This window comes from Chiloscyllium plagiosum, unplaced genomic scaffold, assembly GCF_037043375.1.
Source record: "Chiloscyllium plagiosum isolate Xiang-an unplaced genomic scaffold, Cpla_swu_hap1 HiC_scaffold_29, whole genome shotgun sequence".
NCBI lineage: Eukaryota > Metazoa > Chordata > Chondrichthyes > Orectolobiformes > Hemiscylliidae > Chiloscyllium > Chiloscyllium plagiosum.
In genome coordinates, this window is record NW_028270167.1 from 33,792,911 (window position 1) to 33,813,544 (window position 20,634).

General features: G+C 43.5%; 1 protein-coding gene across 2 annotated transcripts in view; it reads left to right on the forward strand.

The window, feature by feature from the left end:
* Positions 1–16,328, forward strand: part of hepacamb (hepatic and glial cell adhesion molecule b) — an 83,507-nt gene extending 67,179 nt beyond the window's left edge. Inside the window, exons 5-7 of one of the 2 annotated variants that reach the window (XM_043676867.2) lie at positions 7,878–7,963; positions 14,316–14,389; positions 14,485–16,328. In XM_043676867.2, coding sequence (XP_043532802.2) covers positions 7,878–7,963; positions 14,316–14,389; positions 14,485–14,775 — 451 coding nt within the window. In that variant the 3' untranslated portion in view covers positions 14,776–16,328. The remainder of the gene's footprint in view (positions 1–7,877; positions 7,964–14,315; positions 14,390–14,484) is intronic. The other variant, XM_043676868.2, reaches the window with a different exon arrangement.
* Positions 16,329–20,634: the final 4,306 nt, after the last annotated feature.

Genomic DNA, 20,634 nt, shown 5'->3' on the forward strand with positions numbered 1-20,634 from the left:
CATACAGCAAGGTCTCAAAGATAGGAGTGAGATAAATGATCAAAGAATCTATTTATATGTTTATTGATGTGCGACAAGAAATAAATATTGCCCAGGACACTGGGAGTATTATTGTGGCTCATTATAAAATGGTGTCATATCCACCTGAACAGGCAATATTTCATGTTAATACTTCATGTGATAGACAGTGCCTGTGGTAGTGCAGCACTTTTGTCAGTGGAATGAAAGTGCTAGCAGCAGAGAAATGAATATATAGTAAACATGATCGAATCAGCAGAATGCATGTGAAAATTAGATAATAAAAGGAAATAGAGACACAGAGTCAGAGGAAGTGAGAGTATAAATGGGTAAGATGTGAATGTCAGATGTGAGTTCTGAGTGGTAATGAAAGTTGCTGACAAGCGATGTGTTTATGTGCAGCCAGGGAGGCTGGTGTTACATCAGCCTGTGATGTGAACTGAAGGTGCATTCACTGATATTGACCACGTATGAGAAGTCATTAAACATCTTCTCACCCTGCTGCCAGACTCCCAACATTGACTTCCCTAGCCACCTGCTGGGAGGGTGAGCCATGAGGAGGATGGAGAGGTGCTTCAGTCAGGTTTGGACAAAGCCAATCAAGTGGGCAAATGCATTATAATATGGGTAAATATGAGGTTATCCAATTTGTAAGCAAAATGAGGAAGGCGGATTATTGTCAAAATAGCTATAAATTGAGACAGTGGAATGTGTAACAAGACCTGCATGCCCTTGTGCACCAGCCGCTGAAGGTAAGCATGCAGGAGCAGCAGGTAGTAAAGGAGGCAAATAGTATGGTGGCCTTCATAGTGAGAGAATTCGAGTGTAACAGCAGGGATGTCTTTCTGCAATTATATACGGTCTTGGTGAGACCGTTCCTGGAATATTTTCTGCAGTTTTGGTCTCCTTATCTGAAGAAGGATGTTGTTGTGATAGAAACAGTGCAGCAAAGGTTTAGCAGACTGATTCCTGGGATGGCAGGACTGACATATGTCATAGAGACATAGAGATGTACAGCATGGAAACAGACTCTTCAGTCCAACTCATCCATGCCGGCTAGATATCCTAAATTAATCTAGTCCCATTTGCCAGCACTTGGCCCATGTCGCTCTAAACCCTTCCTATTCATACACCCATCCAGATACCTTTAAATGTTGTAATTGTATCAGCCTTCACCACCTCCTCTGGCAGCTCATTCCATACCCACAACACCCTCTGTATGAAAAGGTTGCCCCTTAGACCCCTTTTAAATCTTTCCTCTCTCACCCTAAACCTAGGACCTCTAGTTCTGGACTCCCCTATGCCACAGAAAAGAACTTGCCTATTTACCCCATCCATACCCCTTATAAGCCTCTATAAAGCCACTTCTCAGCCTCTGACGCTCTAGGAAAAACAGCCTCAGCTTATTCAGCCTCTCTCTATAGCTCAAATCCTCCGATACTGGCAACACTTGTAAATCTTTTCTGAACCCTTTCAAATTTCATAGCATCCTTCCTCGAGGAGGGAGACCATAATTGCACACAATATTCCAAAAGTGGCCTAATCAATGACCTATACAACTGCAACATAACCTTCCAAATCCTATACTCAGTGCTCTGACCAATAAAGAAAAGCATACTTAATGCCTTCTTCACTATCCTACCTACCTGAGACTCCACTTTCAAGGAACTATGAACCTGCGCTCCAAGGTCTCTTTATAGACAGTAGACAATAGGTGCAGGAGTAGGCCATTCTGCCCTTTGAGCCAGTACCACCATTCATTATGATCATGGCTGATCATCCTCAATCAGTATCCTGTCCCTGCCTTATCCTGATAAACCTTGATTCCACTATCCCTAAGAGCTCTATCCAACTCTTTCTTGCAAGTATCCAGAGACTTGGCCTCCACAGCCTTCTGGGGCAGAGCATTCCATACACCCACCACTCTCTGGGTGAAGAAGTTTCTCCTCAACTCTGTTCTAAGTGGCCTACCCCTTATTTATAAACTGTGTCCTCTGGTTCAGGACTCACCCATCAGCGGAAACATGCTTCCTGCCTACAGAGTGTCCAATCCTTTAATAATCTTATACGTCTCAATCAGATCCCCTTTCAGTCTTCTAAACTCAAGCGTTTACAAGTCCAGTCGCTCCAATCTTTCAGCGTAAGATCGTCCCGCCATTCTGGGAATTGACCTCGTGAACCTACACTCCCTCAATAGCCAGAATGTCTTTCCTCAAATTTGGAGACCAAAACTGCACACAATATTCCAGGTGCAGTCTCACCAGGGCCCTGTACAGCTGCAGAAGGACCTCTTTGCTTCTATACTCAATCCCTCTTGCTATGAAGGCCAGCATGCTATTAGCTTTCTTCACTGCCTGCTGTACTTGCATGCTTGCTTTCATTGACCTGTGTTCAAGAACTCCTAGATCTCGTTGTACTGCCCCTTTACCTAACTTGACTCCATTTAGGTAGTAATCTGCCTTCCTGTTCTTGCCACCAAAGTGGATAATCATACATTTATCCACATTAAACTGCATCTGCCATGCATCCGTCCACTCACCTAGCCTGTCCAGGTCACCCAGTATTCTCCTAATATTCTCCTCACATTTCACCCTGCCACCCAACTTTGTGTCATCAGCAAATTTGCTAATATTACTTTTAATACCTTCATCTATATCATTAATGTACATTGTAAAAGGCTGCGGTCCCAGCACTGATCCCAGCGGCACACCACTGGTCACCGCCTGCCATTCCGAAAGGGAGCAGTTTATCACAACTCTCCGTTTCCTGTCAGCCAACCAATTTTCAATCCATGTCAGTATTTTGCCCCTAATACCATGTGCCCTAATTTTGCTCATTAACCTCCTATGTAGGACTTTATCAAAGGCTTTCTGAAAGTCCAGGTATACTACATCCACTGGATCTCCCTTGTCCATCTTCAGAGTTACATCCTCAAAAAATTCCAGAAGATTCGTCAAGCATGATTTCCCCTTCATAAATCCATGCTGACTCTGACCTATCCTGTTACTGCTATCCAGATGTGTCGTAATTTCGTCCTTTATAATTGACTCCAGCATTTTTCCCACCACTGAGGTCAGACTAACTGGTCTATAATTCTGTTTTCTCTCTCCCTCCTTTCTTAAAAAGTGGGACAACATTAGCCACCCTCCAATCCGCAGGAACTAATCCTGAATCTATAGAACATTGGAAAATGATCACCAACGCATCCACGACTTCTAGAGCCACCTCCTTCAGTACCCTGGGATGCAAACCATCAGTCCCGGGGACTTATCAGCCTTCAGACCTAACAGTCTCTCCAACACCATTTCCTGCCGAATATAAATTCCCTTCAGTTCAGGTCCTTCAGCCACTGTTACATCTGGGAGATTGCTCGTGTCTTCCCCAGTGAAGACAGATCTAAAGTACCAATTCAACTCTTCTGCCATTTCTTTGTTCCCCGTAATAAATTCACCCATTTCTGTCTTCAAGGGCCCAATTTTAGTCTTTATATTTTTGGCCAGTTTATCTTCGTACCTTATTTTCTCTCTGCATATTTCCTTTTTAGTTATCCTCTGTTGTTCTTTAAAAGCTTGCCAGTCCTCCGATTTCCCACTCATCTTTGTTATATTATACTTTGTCCCTTTTGTCTTTATATGTTTCTTAACTTCCCTCGTCATCCACGGCCACCCCTGCCTCCCCTTAGGATCTTTCTTCCTTTTTGGAATGAACTGATCCTGCATCTTGTGCATTATACCCAAAAATACCTGCCATTGTTGCTCCACTGCCATCCCTGCTAAGGAATTGCACCATTGAACTTTGGCCAGCTCCTCCCTCATAGCTCCATAGTTCCCCTTATTCAACTGAAGTATTGTCACTTCCGATTCTACCCTCTCCCTTTCAAACTGCAGATTAAAGCTTATTGTATTGTGGTCACTACCTCCTAATGGCTCCTTTACTTCAAGGTCCCTGATCAAATCCGGTTCGTTGCACAACACCAGATCCAGAATTGCTTTCTCCTTGGTAGGCTCCAGCACAAGCTGTTCTAAGAATCCACCTCAGAGGCACTCCACAAAGTTCCTTTCTTGGGGTCCAGTACCATCCTGATTCTCCCAATCTACCTGCATGTTGAAATCCCCCATAACAACTGTAGTAATATCTTTGCGACAGGCCAATTTGAGCTCCTTATTCAACTTACACACTACATTCAGGCTACTGTTTGGGGGCCTGTAGATAACTCCCATTAGGGTCTTCCTACCCTTAGGATTTCTCAGCTCTATCCATACTGACTCTACATCCCCTAATTCTAGGTCCCCCCCGTGCAAGGGACTGAATATTATTCCTTACCAACAGGGCCACCCCACCCCTCTGCCAGTCAGTCTGTCCTTACGATAGCATGCATAGCCTTGAATATTCATTTCCCAGGCCCTGTCCACCTGAAGCCACGTCTCAGTTATCCCCACAACATCGTAACTGCCAATTTCCAAATGAGCCTCAAGCTCATCCACCTTATTTCTAATGCTTTGTGCATTCATATATAATATTTTTAATTTGTTACTCCCCTCACCCTTCTTATCAATCCCTATTTCACTTGACCTTATGGCATGATCCTTTTTTGAGTTTTCTGTTCCATTGTTCAACAACACTCCCTCAGACCTTACCTAGGTGTATAAGTGTATAAGTCCTGTTAAGATTTGACTTTCCAAAATGCAGTACCTCACATTTATCTAAATTAAACTGCATCTGCCGCTCCTCAGCCCATTGCCCCATCTGGTCACAATCCCATTGTACTCTGAGGTAACCTTCTAAGCTGTCCACGACACCTCCAATTTTGGTGTCATCTGCAAACTTGCTAATTATACCTCTAATGCCTACATCCAAATCATTTATGTAAATGACGAAAAGTAGTGGATCCAGGATCGATCCTTGTGGCACTCCACTGGTTGCAGGCCTCCAGTCTGAAAAGCAACCCTCCACCACCACCCTCTATCTTCTACCTTCAAGCCAGTTCTGTATTCAAATGGCTAGTTTGCCCTGAATGCCATGTGACCTAACCTTACTAACCAGTCTATCATGAGAGACCTTGTCAAACGCCTTACTGAAGTCCATATAGATCACGTCCATAAAACTACCCCCATCAATCCTCTGCATTACTTTTTCAAAAAATTCAGTCAAATTAGTGAGACATGATTTCCCATGCACAAAGCCATGTTGACAACCCCTGATCAGTCCTTGCCTTTCTCAATACATGTAAATCCTGTCCCTCAGGATTCCCTCCAATTTGCCCACCACTGATATCAGGTTCACTGATTTTTAGTTCCCTGGCCTTTCCTTAACACCTTCCTTAACACATAGTGGCACCATGTTAGCCAATCTCCAGTCTTCCAGCACCTCACCTGTGATTATTGATTATACAACTATCTCAAGAAGGAGCCCAGCAATCACTTCCCTAGCTTCCCTCTGAGTTCTAGAGAACACCTGATCAGGTCATAAAGTCACAAAAATATACAGCATGGAAACAGACCCTTCGGTCCAACTCATCCATGCCGACCAGGTATCCTAACCGAATCTAGTCCCATTTGCCACTTGGCCCAAATCCCTCTCAACCCTTCCTATTCATATACCCACCCAGATGCCTTTTAAATGTTGCAATTGTACCAGCCTCCACCACTTCCTCTGACAAGTCCTGGAGGTTTATCCACCTTAATGCATTTTAAGACATCCAGCACCTCCTCCACTGTAATATGGACATTTCTCAAGATGTTACCATCTATTTCCCCACATTCTATACCTTCCATGTCCTTCTCCACAGTAAAGTACTCATTTAGTATCTCCCCCATCTCCTGCGATTCCACACATAGGCTACCTTGATGAACTTTGAGGGGCCCTATTTCTCCCTAGTTACCCTTTTATTCTGAACATGTTTATAACTGCCCTTTGGATTCTTCTCTGCCCTATTTGCCAAAATAGCCCTATCTCATGTTCCCTTATTGTCCTCCTGATCTCCCTCTAGTACTGTCTTTACACTCTTCTAAGGATTCACTTGATCTCTGCTGTCTCGACCTGACAAATGCTTCCTTCCTTTTCTTGACCAAAACCTAAATTTCTCTAATCATCTAGCATTCCCTCCACCTACCAGCCTTACCTTTCATCATAACAGGAACATACTGTCTCTGGACTCACGTTATCTCGGTTTTGAAGGCTTCCCATTTCCCAGCCATCCCTTAACTTGCGAACATCCAACCCAAACAACTTTTGAAAGTTCTTGCCTAATGCCATCAAAATTTTCCTTCTTCCAATTTAGAAATTTAAGTTTTATATCCAGTTTATCCTTTTTCATCATTATTTTAAAACTATTAGGATAATGTTCACTTTCCCCAAAGTGCTCCCCCACTGAAACCTCAGTCACTTGCCCTGCCTTATTTCCCAAGAATAGGTCTAGTTTTACACCTCTAATAGGTATATCTGTATACTGAATCAGAAAATTTTCTTGTACACACAATTAACAAATTCCTCTCCATCTAAACCCTTAACTCTATGGCAGTCCCAGTCTATGTTTGGGAAGTTAAAGTCCCCTACATTACTACCCTATTATTCTTGCAGATAACTGAGATTGCCTTACAAATTTGTTTCTTAATTTTCTGCTGACTATTCGAATGTCTATAGTATAATCGCAAAAAGATGATCATCTCTTTCGTAATTCTCAGTTCCACCCAAGTAACTTTCCTGCACGTATTGCTAGGAATATCCTCCCTAAGTACAGTTGTAATGTTATCCCTTATCAAAAGTGCCACTACCTCTCCTCTCCTTGCCCCTCTTTCTATCCTTCCAAAGCATTTGCATCCTGGAATATTAAGCTGCCAGTCCTGTGGGATCTTATAGAAGCCTCTAAAATTCTGACAGTGCTAGACCGGTTTGATGCAGGAAGGATGTTCCCAATAATGTGGGAGTCCAGTACCAGAGGTCATAGTTTAAGGATGTAGGGTAAACCATTTAGGGCTGAGATGAGGAGAAATTTACTCACCCAGACAGATTGATGAGTCTGTGGAATTTACTACAGAAAGCAATCCAGATCATAACATTATATGATATCAAGAATGAGTTGGATATAGCAAGTGAGCCTAAAGGGATCAATGGATATGGAAGAATAGCAGGAACAGACTCTAAGAGTTGGATGAACAGCCATGATCATCATGAATGGTGGAGCAGACACAATAGGCTGAATTGCCTATTCCTGCTCCAGTTTTGTATGTTTCCATGCTTACACTCCCTTTGGAGGGTTTTCCCTGCATCCCACCACCCTCCTGTAGGATAATTGTTTTTCCATTATAAAAGTCTCCAGCACTGCATCAATGACCTTTGGAGGCCACTCACTGTCCAGATGTTCTTCATAGCCACTGTTTAACTGTTGCAATATCAGACAGTTGTAGCCTTTAGTTACCCTGTGTAGCTTGCCCTTCAGAGGCACAGACTGCTGCTGAGTGCTGGAGACAGCTGCACAAGCCTTGTATAATGCTTTTCATGCTGTTCGGTTTCCAGCTGGGCTTATAGCCCAGCAGTTAAATGAGGAGGCAGCTCCAACTTTCTTCTCTGCTTCACCAGACATCGACAAATTAGGAATTGTAGTTCCCAAGCTCAAAAGATGGCACAAATTATTATCCCATACTGTATTGAACGCAATCTGATTGTTTTCAGGTTAGTTCCTGATTAACATTGTCATAAGCATAAACAATCTTATCTACTTCCTGTACCGTTCGTTTTATCTCTTTCTGACTTCCTGGTTTGTGAAAGGGTGGATACTTCCACTCATGTCCACTGTGTATCTCCAAATATATCAATTTGAAGGGTATTCTACTTTACCGTTTTGCCTGGTTTGTTTTCAGAAATAAAAGCAAAGGAGAGAAAGGAACCTCTTCACGTTCTGCAGAACGGAATGAGGATCAGGGTAAACGTGAAGGTAATGTGTCACGTGAGTGTCGTTGAATGGTGTGTATGTTACAGGGCTGGAGGGTGGAGCTCATCACTCTGGTCCCCAGTTTCAGATCCAGGTGAGAGGGAAGGATAAAAAGCAGGGAGCAGTGTTGTCTGGAGTATTGCCAGCCAAAGATGACTCCATTCCCCTGAAGAGAGATTTCCATTCACGAAGCATGCCAAATAGGTAGTAGACTTCTTTCTGGTAAAGCGCTAGGTGTACATGTGGGCGACTGAGAACCTTACAAAGAGCCAATAATTTAACTGAAGCCTGACGAACTGGGGATTGGCCAGGTTGAACCATTATCCTTGATTAATATGCAAATACCTTGACCACAAATCGACAACTTCATTTGGCACATCAACTCAGTTGACAATTGTGGGATATAAAAGTCTCAACTTTACACAAATAGGTACTCCCCTCAGGTCAGGGAAGAGAGAGCTTTAGATAATAGATTTGTAATCGGTCTGTTCAGATGTGTTTTGACACATCCCTAGAGGAGGTGGGACTTGGGACTTGGGTCCAGGCCTTCTGGTTCAAAGGTGGGTACAGTACCATTGTGCCACAGAGCATGAAACAACAAGGGTTTCTTTGCTGGATGATCTGAAATGACTAAACTTTCAATTAACAGCCAAATGCGCTGATCATTTGGGCAACAGAATTAGATAAGAGAGAGGTTTAGTCCGTACCTAAACTAGACAATAGTTGAATTGATGTACTTGATGCTACCAACTGGTGAAAACTTAGACATATTCATTGACCAACATCCTCTCCTTAATGAGTATTGAAACTTAAGAATGGATTAGAGCATTTAATACTGACAAAGTGAGTATGTGATAATCTTTGTAAATGAGGATAAAGCTTGCTCATCACAAGAAACTGCGTGTGGGGTTTTTAAAATGTGGATGCTGGTACCCTGTAATTACAACGCAACTTGGCTGACCAGGAAACTCTCCCACTCCTACAGCCAGCCATAGAATGTATCAGAAGGATTTATAGAGTCATAGTCAACCTACTTAGCCACATAATGCTACATTTCCTATGGCCATCAAGTCCTTAGGTGGGATTTGAACTCAGAGCTTCTGGACCAAAGGCAGGGCACTATCATTGTGCCACGTGGCTTCTGAAAAGACACCATCAATCTCAGAAAGAGCGTGATGAGTTAAGTTGAAAGATTCAAACCAAGGACAATTGAGAACTTAGCTGAATACAAACGTTATACAGGAAGAGAGAATGTAAATAAAAAAAGTAGGATCTGGGCTATCTCCTTTGCAGGGGGTTGGTTTGGTCCATAACAAGAAGAAGATGCCGTGGGGGTGTGGGGAGGTGTTGGGAGGGGAGGAGGAGTGGACAAAGTTGTCCAGAGGGAACAATCCCTGTGGAATACTGACGAGAGGGGAGGAAACTGTGTGTGTGGTGATGGTGTCCCTCTGGAGATGATGGAAATGGCAACTTATGATCCTTTGGATACGGGGGGGGTGGGAGGTGGAAAGTGCAGACAAGGAGTCCTTATCAATGTTGTGGGAGAGAAGAGAAGGGGTGAGGGCCAAAGTGTGAGAAATGGCTTGGACACAGCTAAGGGATCTGTCTGCCACAGGGGGGTAGTCCTCAGTTCCGGAAAAAGTCGGACATTTCGGAGCACCCCTTGTGGAAGATGGCATTATTGGATCAGATGTAACAGAGACAGAGAAACCAGGAGAAAGGGATAGAATCTTGACAGAAGCAAGATGTGAGGATGTATAATCCAGGTATCTGTGGGTTTGTAGCATTATTTGTGGCCAGCCTATCCCCAGAAATGGAAAGTGAGATGTCGAGGAGGGGAAGGGAAGAGTCGAAGGTGGACCAGGTGAAAGTGAGGGCAGAGTGGAAATTAGAAACAAAATTGATTAATTTTTCCAATTTTGGATGAGAGCGGAAAGCGGTGTCAATGATGTCATTGATATACAGGAGTAAGAGTTGTGGGAGGGACCCGAGTCAGATTGGAGCAAGGAAAGTTCCACATGCCCCACAAAGACAGACATAACTGGGTCCCATGCAGGTACCCATGGCCAACTCTTTGACCTGAGGAAAGTGAGAGGAATTAAAGGAGAAGTTGTTCAAAATGAGAATGCAGGCAGAAGAGGGTGGTGATGGGTAGGGATGGTTCAGACTTTTTTTCCAGGAAGAAACAGAGAGCCCTGAGATCAGCCTGATGGGGGATCGATGTGTAAAGGGAGTATACCATCCATGGTGAGGAGGCAGCAGATAGAGCCCACAAACTGGAAATTCTGAAACTGACGTAAAGTGTTAGAAGAATCGTGGATGTAAGTGGGAAGAGACTGGACATGGAGGGGAAAAAATGGAGCCTGAGTAGAGAGAGGTGACTTCTATGGGAAAGGAACAGTCAGAAACAATGTGTCCAACCAGGCAGTCACGTTAATGGATTTTGGAAAGGAGGTAGAAGCGAGCTTTTTACGGCTGGATTCCATGAGTTTGGAGGCAGTACAGGAGAGGTCATCAGATGAAATGAGATAAGTGACCATTGTGGACACAATAGCCTGATGTTCCATGGTGGAGTCATGGTCCAGGGGGAGATAGCAGGAGGTGAATGAGAGCTGGGGCTCAGCTTCTGCAACACAGAGGTCAGTCTGCCAGACGACATGAGCACCACCCTTGTCAGCAGGCTTGATGACAAAATCAGGGCTGGATTTGAGGGCACAGAGTGCATCGGTTCAGAGGAAGATAAAGTGGTCCAGGTGGAGGGACACTGTTAGACATGGATGAAAGGATGTGTGGGATAGGAAGAGGACTCTTGTCCAAAGAAAGTGGGCACAGAGGTGAAGACAATGGAAGAAAAGTTCAACATCATGTCGTGCCTGAACTTGATTGTGTGAGGGTGCAGACAGGTAAAACTACAAGCTTTGCTAAGTACAGTTTAGCATCATAGAGCAGAAGGTCAGAAAGGATAGTAAATACTCAATAGGAGGTAAGATTAGGAGAGAGAATGGAGACAGGAGGGAAGGGAGGTTCCAGGTGGACATGGGTACCTCTGACTTGTGACAGATGGTGTTTCTTAAAGACTGAAAGGAAGAGAACAATTTTCTTGTTAGAGTATCAAATAAGCCGGAAAATGAGGTGGAACTGAGGGCATGGCAGCTCTGAGCCAACGCTAGGCAGTGGTAATGGAGAGAAAGGTTGAGAGTGCACTTCTGGCAGTGCATGGCACTGAGTGTGGATCTCAGAGTGTGGCACAAACAGCTGTATGAGGAGCTTTGTATCTCATGGGATGCTAGGAAATTTGAAGGATGAAACGTAAGTTGGAATCCACGTGAGGTGAATCTGAACAGTCACTGAGGAATGAGCAAACTATTCCTTTATCTGCCCAACTGCTGTTCTCTCTCTCTGGACTCCACCTCCTTCTCTCCACCACCACCACCCCCAACCATTTTCTGGCTACAGACAACTCTGAAGAAGACTCACTGGACCAGAAATGTTAATTCTGCCTTCTCTCCAAAAATGCTGCCAGACCTGTTCAGTTTCTCTCGCAATTCCTGTTTTTGTTTCAGATTTCCAGCATCCACTGTTTTTTTTTTTGTTTTCTGTTTAGGTATTGGATAAGTTGTTGGTATTTAGAGTTGACAAAATACTCAGACCAGATAAGATGGATCCAAAAATACTGATAGAAAAATGAAAGTAGGAATTGCAGAAGCACTGACAATAATTTTTCCACTTTCCCTGGGCATGGGAATGTTGCCAGAGAACTGGAAATGTGCAGCTATTACACCCTTGATTAAAAAAAAACTCATAAGTAGAAGTCCAGCAATTACAGACCTGCAGGTCTGACTTTGGTATGGGGAAACATCTAGAAACAATCATTTTAAATAGATTTAATAGTCAAGTGGACAAACATGGGTTAATTAGGGAGAACCAGCATGGATTCCTTGAGGGAAAATCTTGATTAACTGACTTACTGGAATTCTTTGAAGAGATAACAGGCTGATGAGGGTAATGCTGTTGATGTTGTACATGGATTCCAAAATGCATTTGAAACAGTGTGCTCAATAGGAAAGTTGTGAAAAGTTATAGGTCATGGAAGAAAGGAGATACTAGCAACATGAATAAGGAGCAGAAAGTAATTCTTCATGGATATTTTTTGAAGCCGGAGGAAGGTTTGAAGTGGTGTTCCCCTGGCGTCAGTATTGGAAGTCCTGCTTTTCCTGATTTACATCAATGATCTTAGAGTGCACGGGAAATATCAAAGTTTGCAAATGATACAAAACCTGGAAATATTTTAATCTGTTAAGAGTATAGTGTAGGAGTTGAGCAGGAAATTGAGAAGTCGGTGGAGTGGGCGAGAGCTGGCAGATGAGGTTCAGTGCAGAGAAGTGTGATATATGCATCTCATTGGAAAGAACATTAAGAAATACTATCAAACAAAAGGTACTACTCCTAAGGATGTGCAGGAGAAGCAAGACCTGGGGGTATATGTTTGTAAGCTGGCAGGACAGGTAGACGGTATAGTTAATAAGCCTGACAGCATGCAAGAATGTATCATTAGTGACATAGAAGGCAAGTCAGGGAGATTATACTAAAGCTATAAACCACTAGTTAGACCTCAAAGACACAAATGCATTGGAGAAAGTGAAGAAGAGACTTACAAGAATGGTTCCAGGGATGAAAAACACCAGTTACAATGATAGACAGGAGAATTTGGGACTATTTTCCTTGTAATTCTGAGAGGAGATTTGATTGAAGCTTTCAAAAGCAAGAAAGGCCTGGACAGAGTTAATAGGGAGAAACTGTTCCTGCTTGTAAATAGATTAAGAGTGAGAGGGCACAGATTTAAAGTGATTTACAAAACAATGTGAAGAGGAATGTTTTCATGTAGCGAGGGTTTTGGGCACAGAATACCGTGCCTGAAACAGTGGCAGAGGCAGATTCAATTGACCCAGTCAAGACAGTATTGGATGATCACTTAAATAGAAACAACGTGCCGAGTCAAGGGGAAAAGGATGTCATTAAACCATGATGAACATTCGGTGAACCAGTCTTCACTGGCATCATGGACTAAATAGTCTTATTCTGAATTGTAATAATTCTGTGAATCTGTGGTATGGTACAAGGGCCTGAAAGTGGAATTATGTAGATAGCATATATAGGGATGTCAAACAGGGAATGATGTGGAGGTGCCAGTGTTGGACTGGGGTGGACAAAGTTAAAATTAACACACCAGGTTATTGTCCAAAAGGTTTATTTGGAAGAACAGGAAAAGGTAGAGGAATAAGAATAGCACAGCAAAGGTAGACCAAATGGCCTCTTTCTGAGCTGTATAGTTAATTAATATAACAAATTGGAGCCTTCCCCTGGGAACAGAGCACAGGTTCAAACCTACTAGGCGAAAGTGAGGACTGCAGATGTTAGAGATTAGAGTCAAGATTAGAGTGGTGCTGGAAATGCCCAACAGGTCAGGCAGCATCCGAGAAGCAGGAAAATCAACAGGTTCAATGTCAGTAAGTGGTGGAAATTGTTACATTCCCTTATGTTGTTACTGCTCACTTCAATGAGAATAGTTTATGGTTTTCAAAAGATGTTGAGCTGACATCCAGTGGCAGGAACTTAGTATTGCAAGCATTTTAAACTGAACTCAGTTCTTAGGTGTAAATCTGTGAATGGATAACAGGCAATAGTTCCTTAATTCCCATTGCTTTAGATATTAAAATCAGGCTTGTATATTGCAGGAATTTTTTTAAGATTGAATGTGTACTAGGAGACATGAGTGACCAATTTAAAAACCCCTTTCATAACATGAAACAAAGCTGAGTAACCTAAGTAACTAAAGGCCAGTTAATTTAGTACTGTGCCTCATACATTCTTGGGTGCTGTCATCAATGATGGAAGTAGTAATGTTGAGAGGAAGGCAAAATAATTAGAGGCAGCCAAAATGATTTTAAAAAGAAAGATTGCATTGAATTGACTACTCTGAGGAAGCAGAAAGTGAGGACTGCAGATGCTGGAGATCAGAGCTGAAAATGTGTTGCTGGAAAAGTGCAGCAGGTCAGGCAGCATCCAAGGAGCAGGAGAATCGACGTTTCGGGCATGAGCCCTTCTTGAAGATGCTGCCTGACCTGCTGCACTTTTCCAGCAACACATTTTCTACTCTGAGGAAACTACTGGTATGGCAGGTGGGGGAAATTGCAGTGGATATGGTGTATGTGGACTTCCAGAAAGCCTTTGCTATCACATAGCACATCATTTGCTTTTTGGAAAAGAATAGGGTGTACAGAACACAGTGAGCATAATAAAAAGGATACAAAACAAGTTAATAACAGTCACTAGTGACTTCATAGTTATTCTGTTTCTCTTTAAGTAGAACTGCTACCAAAAACGGTGGAGCATGAACGGGAACGCAAGAGCCCTGCAGGATTGTACGTCATCAGAGAAAAGGTAGAGACATGGCAGTGAAATTGGGAAAGGGAGTCCCTGCCTCTGAATCATAGAATTGCCAGAAATAATCTCACTCAATTCCATATGTATTCCAGGATTCTCCAGAAACTGAGGAAGATTCCCTAAGTGTTTCCAAGAGTGCAGCTGAACAAGCTGGATTCATAGTTTCCTCTGGACCTCCTACTAGATCACCAAGAGCAGCTGGTCGATCACCCAGACGGTACAACAGGTCTCCTGTCCGATCCCCTGGCTCTACCAGATCACATAAGTCTCCAAGTAGATCATCCAGCTCACCTGCACATCAAAGGAGTGCTAACCGCGTTGTCCGACCAGCAGGGGTCCACATGATCATGGAGCAAGATGAAGCTAGTCTGGAAGAAAATTAACACTTCAATGACCCTGTAATTGTCCATGGACGTAAAAGATACTGTAGGTGCAGAAGTATCAGTATCAAATCCTGGAATATATCCAGGGTTCTGACCTCCATTCCTGCTTTTTCTGAATATATCTACCATAGAGTACTATAACCCTCTTTCCCTTAACCAGAGTTTACCACAGCTACCTTAGCTCCTAGAATGCAAGTCAGGGTCAGACCCCTAACAACGTGTATATAAAATATCCCTAAACGCATCCCATTTCGGTCATTGACATTTTCGGAGAGGACTTTTTAATTCCTTAATTTTGGATATCATATGGAAGTGCCACAGATTGATTTTAGCAATGTGATCATGAGCATAAAATACTTTCCTGGATGCTCCCAATGGCCCAGTAGGCCCAGTCATGTGGATAAGAAAGGTGCCCATTCTTGGTACTGAGTTAGCAGCTCTCAACTGCATTGACTTTGAGTGGATACAACAATTTGGCTGGGTTTCCTTGGGTTGATAAAAGTAAAGGAGCATTGGGTTTTTGCAGCTAACCATTACCCTGTTAAAAACAAAATGGTGTGTGTCAACCTGAACTGAACTCAGTTTTGATGTCTCAGTATTCTGCTCATGCCTGAAAATTGCCACTTTAGCCAGGTACTGGAGATGTGCAGTTGTTTAAACTGTGCCCTAGGGCTGAGGATATTTGATAATACATGTTTCCTGGATAGTCACACTCACACACTGTCAAGGTTGAGATACAAAACTTCAGTCAACCGAGCAGAGGTCACAGTGCTGCCTGTTAATTAGTAACTGCGATGATGTAATCCACTGGAGCCAGTGCTCTCTCTGAGGTCAGGATTGTTCAACCAGGGATTGGTCCAATCAGGGCTATCACAGAGATTTCAACATGGTAGGACACCCTTAAGCAAAGGGAAATCACAACTTAATCAGGTACAAAAATACAACACAGTAGAAAGCAGGTGGGGATTCAAAACAGTCTTTGATGATTGAAGTTTTGTTAATTGGGAATGGAGTAGATCAGCAAGAACTAGTTAGACTCAAACCCATCACTAACTCAGTTAATTCAATCCAACCAAGAGAAGGCGCACTTGACAGGACACCATTAATATGGAATTTTAATTTCTAGTGTAAACAGGAAGTGTAATTCATTATTTTGTAAATATAAAACAATAGAAGTGTACGTTAAACACAGACACTAAGTAGATTTCTGGGAATTGGTCACTGCTGATGGTAACCTGTGGTCACTGTCCTGTAATTCCCTCACCAACAAAGTGAAAACCCATCAAATGAACATGAGAATCGGACTAGGCTTGATGCTTCCTCTGGTCAAACAGTCATCTCCCGCATGAAGAATGTCCATTTTGGTGAGGAACTGCAGAGTTGCTGGTGCTTGGCCCTTTTCCACACATACAGGAGAGGAAGAGAGACAATCAGGAACCTAAAATCATTTGGAACCATTTTACCTGGATAGTTCTCAGTCCCATTAGTGGCTGGTACCATTAATTATTCAAACATCCAGACCTTGTCTTCCCCAGAAACTCTCTGCAGCCAATAGTGAGTACCAGGAGTCTGCATTAGCCAAGGAGTACCTTTACCACTTCTAACTATCATCTTTCCAGACTCTCTATCTCTCCAAACCCTCGCTCTATCCATCTATCTCTCCTAAACCTCACTCCATGTATCTTTCTGTCTCTCCTTAACCATCACACTGTCCATCTCTCTGTCTCTCCTGAACCTCACTCTGTCCATCTCTCTGTCTCTCCTGTATCTCACTCTGCCCATCCCTCTCTCCCCTAAAGCTTGCTCTGTCCATTCCTTTGTCTCTGTTGAACATCCAATACTTCCAACTCACATTGTCTCTGACGTGACTGCCTGTCCCAGCCTGTGTTATTCTACACAGACAGTTCCATTGTCTTTAAGCCAGTCACGACAGGATGCTGAGAGCTCAGGCTTAGATCCTTGACTTATCACATCGCACCTGGTGTTTCTCACAGCTCTAATCTTTCTGAGTGCCACAAATATTGTGGAGAATTTTCTGACAGGTTAGGTTTGTTTGAAGTAAGAGAAGAAAATGCTGCAGTCCTCAGTTGGTACTGTTTGAACTTATTCATGCATTACACTAGGAGCCAAATTCACATCATGGCATCTAATCGCTTTTCAATTGTCAGCTGCGGTTTTAATTTTAACATAAATCTTTTAAGTCAATAAATGCATTGTATTTACTTACAGCTTAATGTTACCTTGGGTACAGTGGTGTTAAGATGAAGTCCAATCTCTCTGACTCCTGCAGGACAGTGTCCAACTTTGTGCCTCACTGGGGAGTTCCTTCAATGACTCACTCCTTGCTGCCACAACTTTGCTTTTGTAAACTCTCTCTTTCTTTTCTCCTAATATCTGCATCTGAGTTTCCCCTGTGTATGTCATGCAGCGAACGCTGGACAATACTTAGGGCGGGTGAATTCTTCCCAGCCTTCACACACACCTCAGATTCTGGTCTGCCCACCCAACACTGGGGGAAGCAGCTGGCATTTGTTCAGCAATTTCACTGCGGGCTTTGGGAGGAAGGGCCCCTCTCAGCACTGAGCTCTGACTGGGATATGCTCTGTGCCACACCTAGGCACTGCAGCACTGAGGAGCAAATCATTGCCTCAGAAGCGGTTTTACATTATGAAGAGGAGATGATAATGCTGCCTGATCTTCTGATCACGTTAATTTTTAAAGGGTTGTGCAATTCACTCTCTTTGCACCAGATTCCTAGAACTCCCGTCCAAACTCCAAACAGACTGCAGCAGTTCAAGAAAGCACCTCACAGCACCTGTTCCCTACTTGCCTGTGGTGGTAAAGCGCTGGGCCACCCAGTGACACCCACTTCTTACTTATGAATAAAGAAACAGCTAAATTGACAGAAAATGTCAACACTGAATTTGATGGATGCTTCCCGGGTATCACTATTAAGAGACAAGGAACAAAAGTGGGTGAAGGTACAGGCTAGCTGTGTTCTAATGGAATGGCAAAACAGGATCTAGATGCTGAATGGTCTACTCCTCCTCCTATAGTGCTTGGCTCAGCCCAAGAGAAATATGTCAGTAAAACGATTTTGTTGAAATCTGGAGTCTTTCATTTACTGTCCACATCATAGAGGTGAGCAGTGACAGCGATTTACATGCATCAACATGAATATCATCATGCACTGGGCAAGATATTCTCCTCACATTTCCATTGCTTGTTGTCAGCCTGTGAAAGTGGATCCAATAGAATCAATGTTTTTTTTTTGCTTGCGTTAGTTATCAAGCAGCCTTTGCATTGCTACAGACCCCAATTGGGTGGACTGATCACTAATGTCTGCTCAGCCTGCTCCTGCTCTAGGGCCTGAACACAATATATTTTGTTCAGGTTAATATTGGGACAACTCAGCCTCACATTTTTGAGGCACCGACCTGTGTGTTAGTAATTTAGACACCACAAAACAGGAGAAGTGACAAGAAACTGTGACAAAATATCAATAAAGATTTATTGCAGATTCCTGTATCTCCGTCTCAAGTATAATTTTTTTAAAATCGTTTTCACTATTCACAGCGGTAATATATTTAAGGACCAGTGTATATGAGAGGGTACATCCTGGTTTGACTTTAGAACACAGAACATTACGTGCAGTATTGGCTCTTCGGCCCTCGATGTTGCACCAATCTGTGGAACCAATCTGAAGCTCAACTAACCTACATTATTCCATTTTCATTCATATGTCTATTCCAATGACCATTTAAATGCCCTTAAACTTGGCAAGTCTACTACTATTGCAGCAGGGCATTCCATGCCCCTACTACTCTCTGATTAAAGAAACTACTTCTGACATTTGTTGTATATCTATCACCCTGCAATTTAAAGCTATGTTCCCTCATGCTAGCCATCACCATGTGAGGAAAAAGGCTCTCACTATCTAACTCTCTGATTATCTTCTATGTCACAATTAAGTCACCTCTCAACCTTCTTCTCTCTAATGAAAACAGCCTCAAATCCCTCAGCCTTTCCTCATAAGACCTTCTCTCCATATGAGGCAACATCCTGCTAAATCTCCTCTGAACCCTTTTCAAAGCTTCCACACCCTATAACCCGGTGACCAGGACTGCACGCAGTACTCCAAGTGCGGCCAAACCAGAGTTTTGTACAGCTGCAACGTGACCTCATGGCTCGGAAATTCAATCCCTCTACAAATAAAAGATAACACACTGTATGACTCCTTAACAGCCCTATCAACCTGGGTGGCAACTTTCAAGGATCTATGTACATGGACATCAAGATCTCTCTGCCCATCTACACTACCAAGAATCTTACCATTAGCCCAGTACTCTTCATTCCTGTTGCTTCTTCCAAAGTGAATCACCTCGCACTTCTCCACATTAAACTCCATTTGTCATCTCTCAGCCCAGCTCTGCAGCTTATCTACGTCCCTCTATAACCTACAATATCCTTCGGCACTATCCACAACTCCACTGACTTTAGTGTCATCCGCAAATTTACCAATCCATCTTTCTATGCCCTCATCCAGGTCATTTATGAAAATGATAAACAGCAGTGGCCCCAAAACTGATCCTTGCGGTACTCCATTAGTAACTGAACTCCAGGATGAACATTCCTACTTTCAGCTAGCCAATTTCTAATCCAAACTGTTTAATCACCCTAAATCTTATGCCTCCATATTTTGTGTAACAGCCTACTGTGAGGAACCTTATCAAATGCCTTACTGAAATCCATGTACATCACATCAACTGCTTTACCCTCATCCACCTGTTTTGTCACCTTCTCAAAGAACTCAATAAGGTTTGTGAGGCACGACCCACACTTCACAAAACCGTGTTGACTATACCTAATCAACTTATTGCTCTCTAAATGATTATAAATCTTATCTCTTATAATCTTTTCCAACACTTTACCCACAGCCGTAATAAGGCTCACTGGCCCATATTTACCAGGGTTGTCCCTCCTCCCCTTCTTGAACAAGGGGACATTTGCTATCGTCCAGTCTTCTGGCACAATTCCTGTAGACAATGATAACATAAAGATCAAAGCCAAATGGTCTGCAATCTCCTCCCTGGATTCCCAGAGAATCCTAGGAGAAATCCCATCCAGGAATGAGGAGGGTGTGCTAAGCAGGCTAAGATAAAAGGTAGGGAGAAGGGACTTGGAGGAGGGGCGTTGGGAATGCGATAGGTGGAAGGAGGTTAAGGTGACGGTGATAGGCCGGAGAAGGTGTGGGGACGGAGAGGTCGGGAAGAAGATTGCAGGTCAAGAAGGCAGTGCTGAGTCTGAGGGTTGGGACTGAGATAAGGTGGGGGGAGGGGAAATGGGGAAGCTGGAGAAATCTGCATTCTTCCCTTGTGGTTGGAGGGTTCCTAGGCGGAAGGTGAGGCGCTCTTCCTCCAGGCGTCGTGTTGCCATGGTCTGGCAATGGAGGCGGCCAAGGACCTGCATCCTTGGCGGAGTGGGAGGGGGAATTAAAGTGTTCAGCCACGGGGCGGTTGGGTTAGTTGGTGCGGGTGTCCCTGAACACTTTAATTCCCCCTCCCACTCCACCAAGGATGCAGGTCCTTGGCCTCCTCCATCGCCACACCATGGCAACACAACACCTAGAGGAAGAGCGACTCATCTTCCACCTAGGAACCCTCCAACCACAAGGGATGAATACAGATTTCTCCAGCTTCCTCATTTCCCCTCCCCCCACCTTTTCTCAGTCCCAACCCTCGGACCCAGTACCACCTTCTTGACCTGCAATCTTCTTCCCGACCTCTCCGCCTCCACTCCCTCTCCGGCCTATCACCCTCACCTTAACCTCCTTCCATCTATCGCATTCCCAACGCCCCT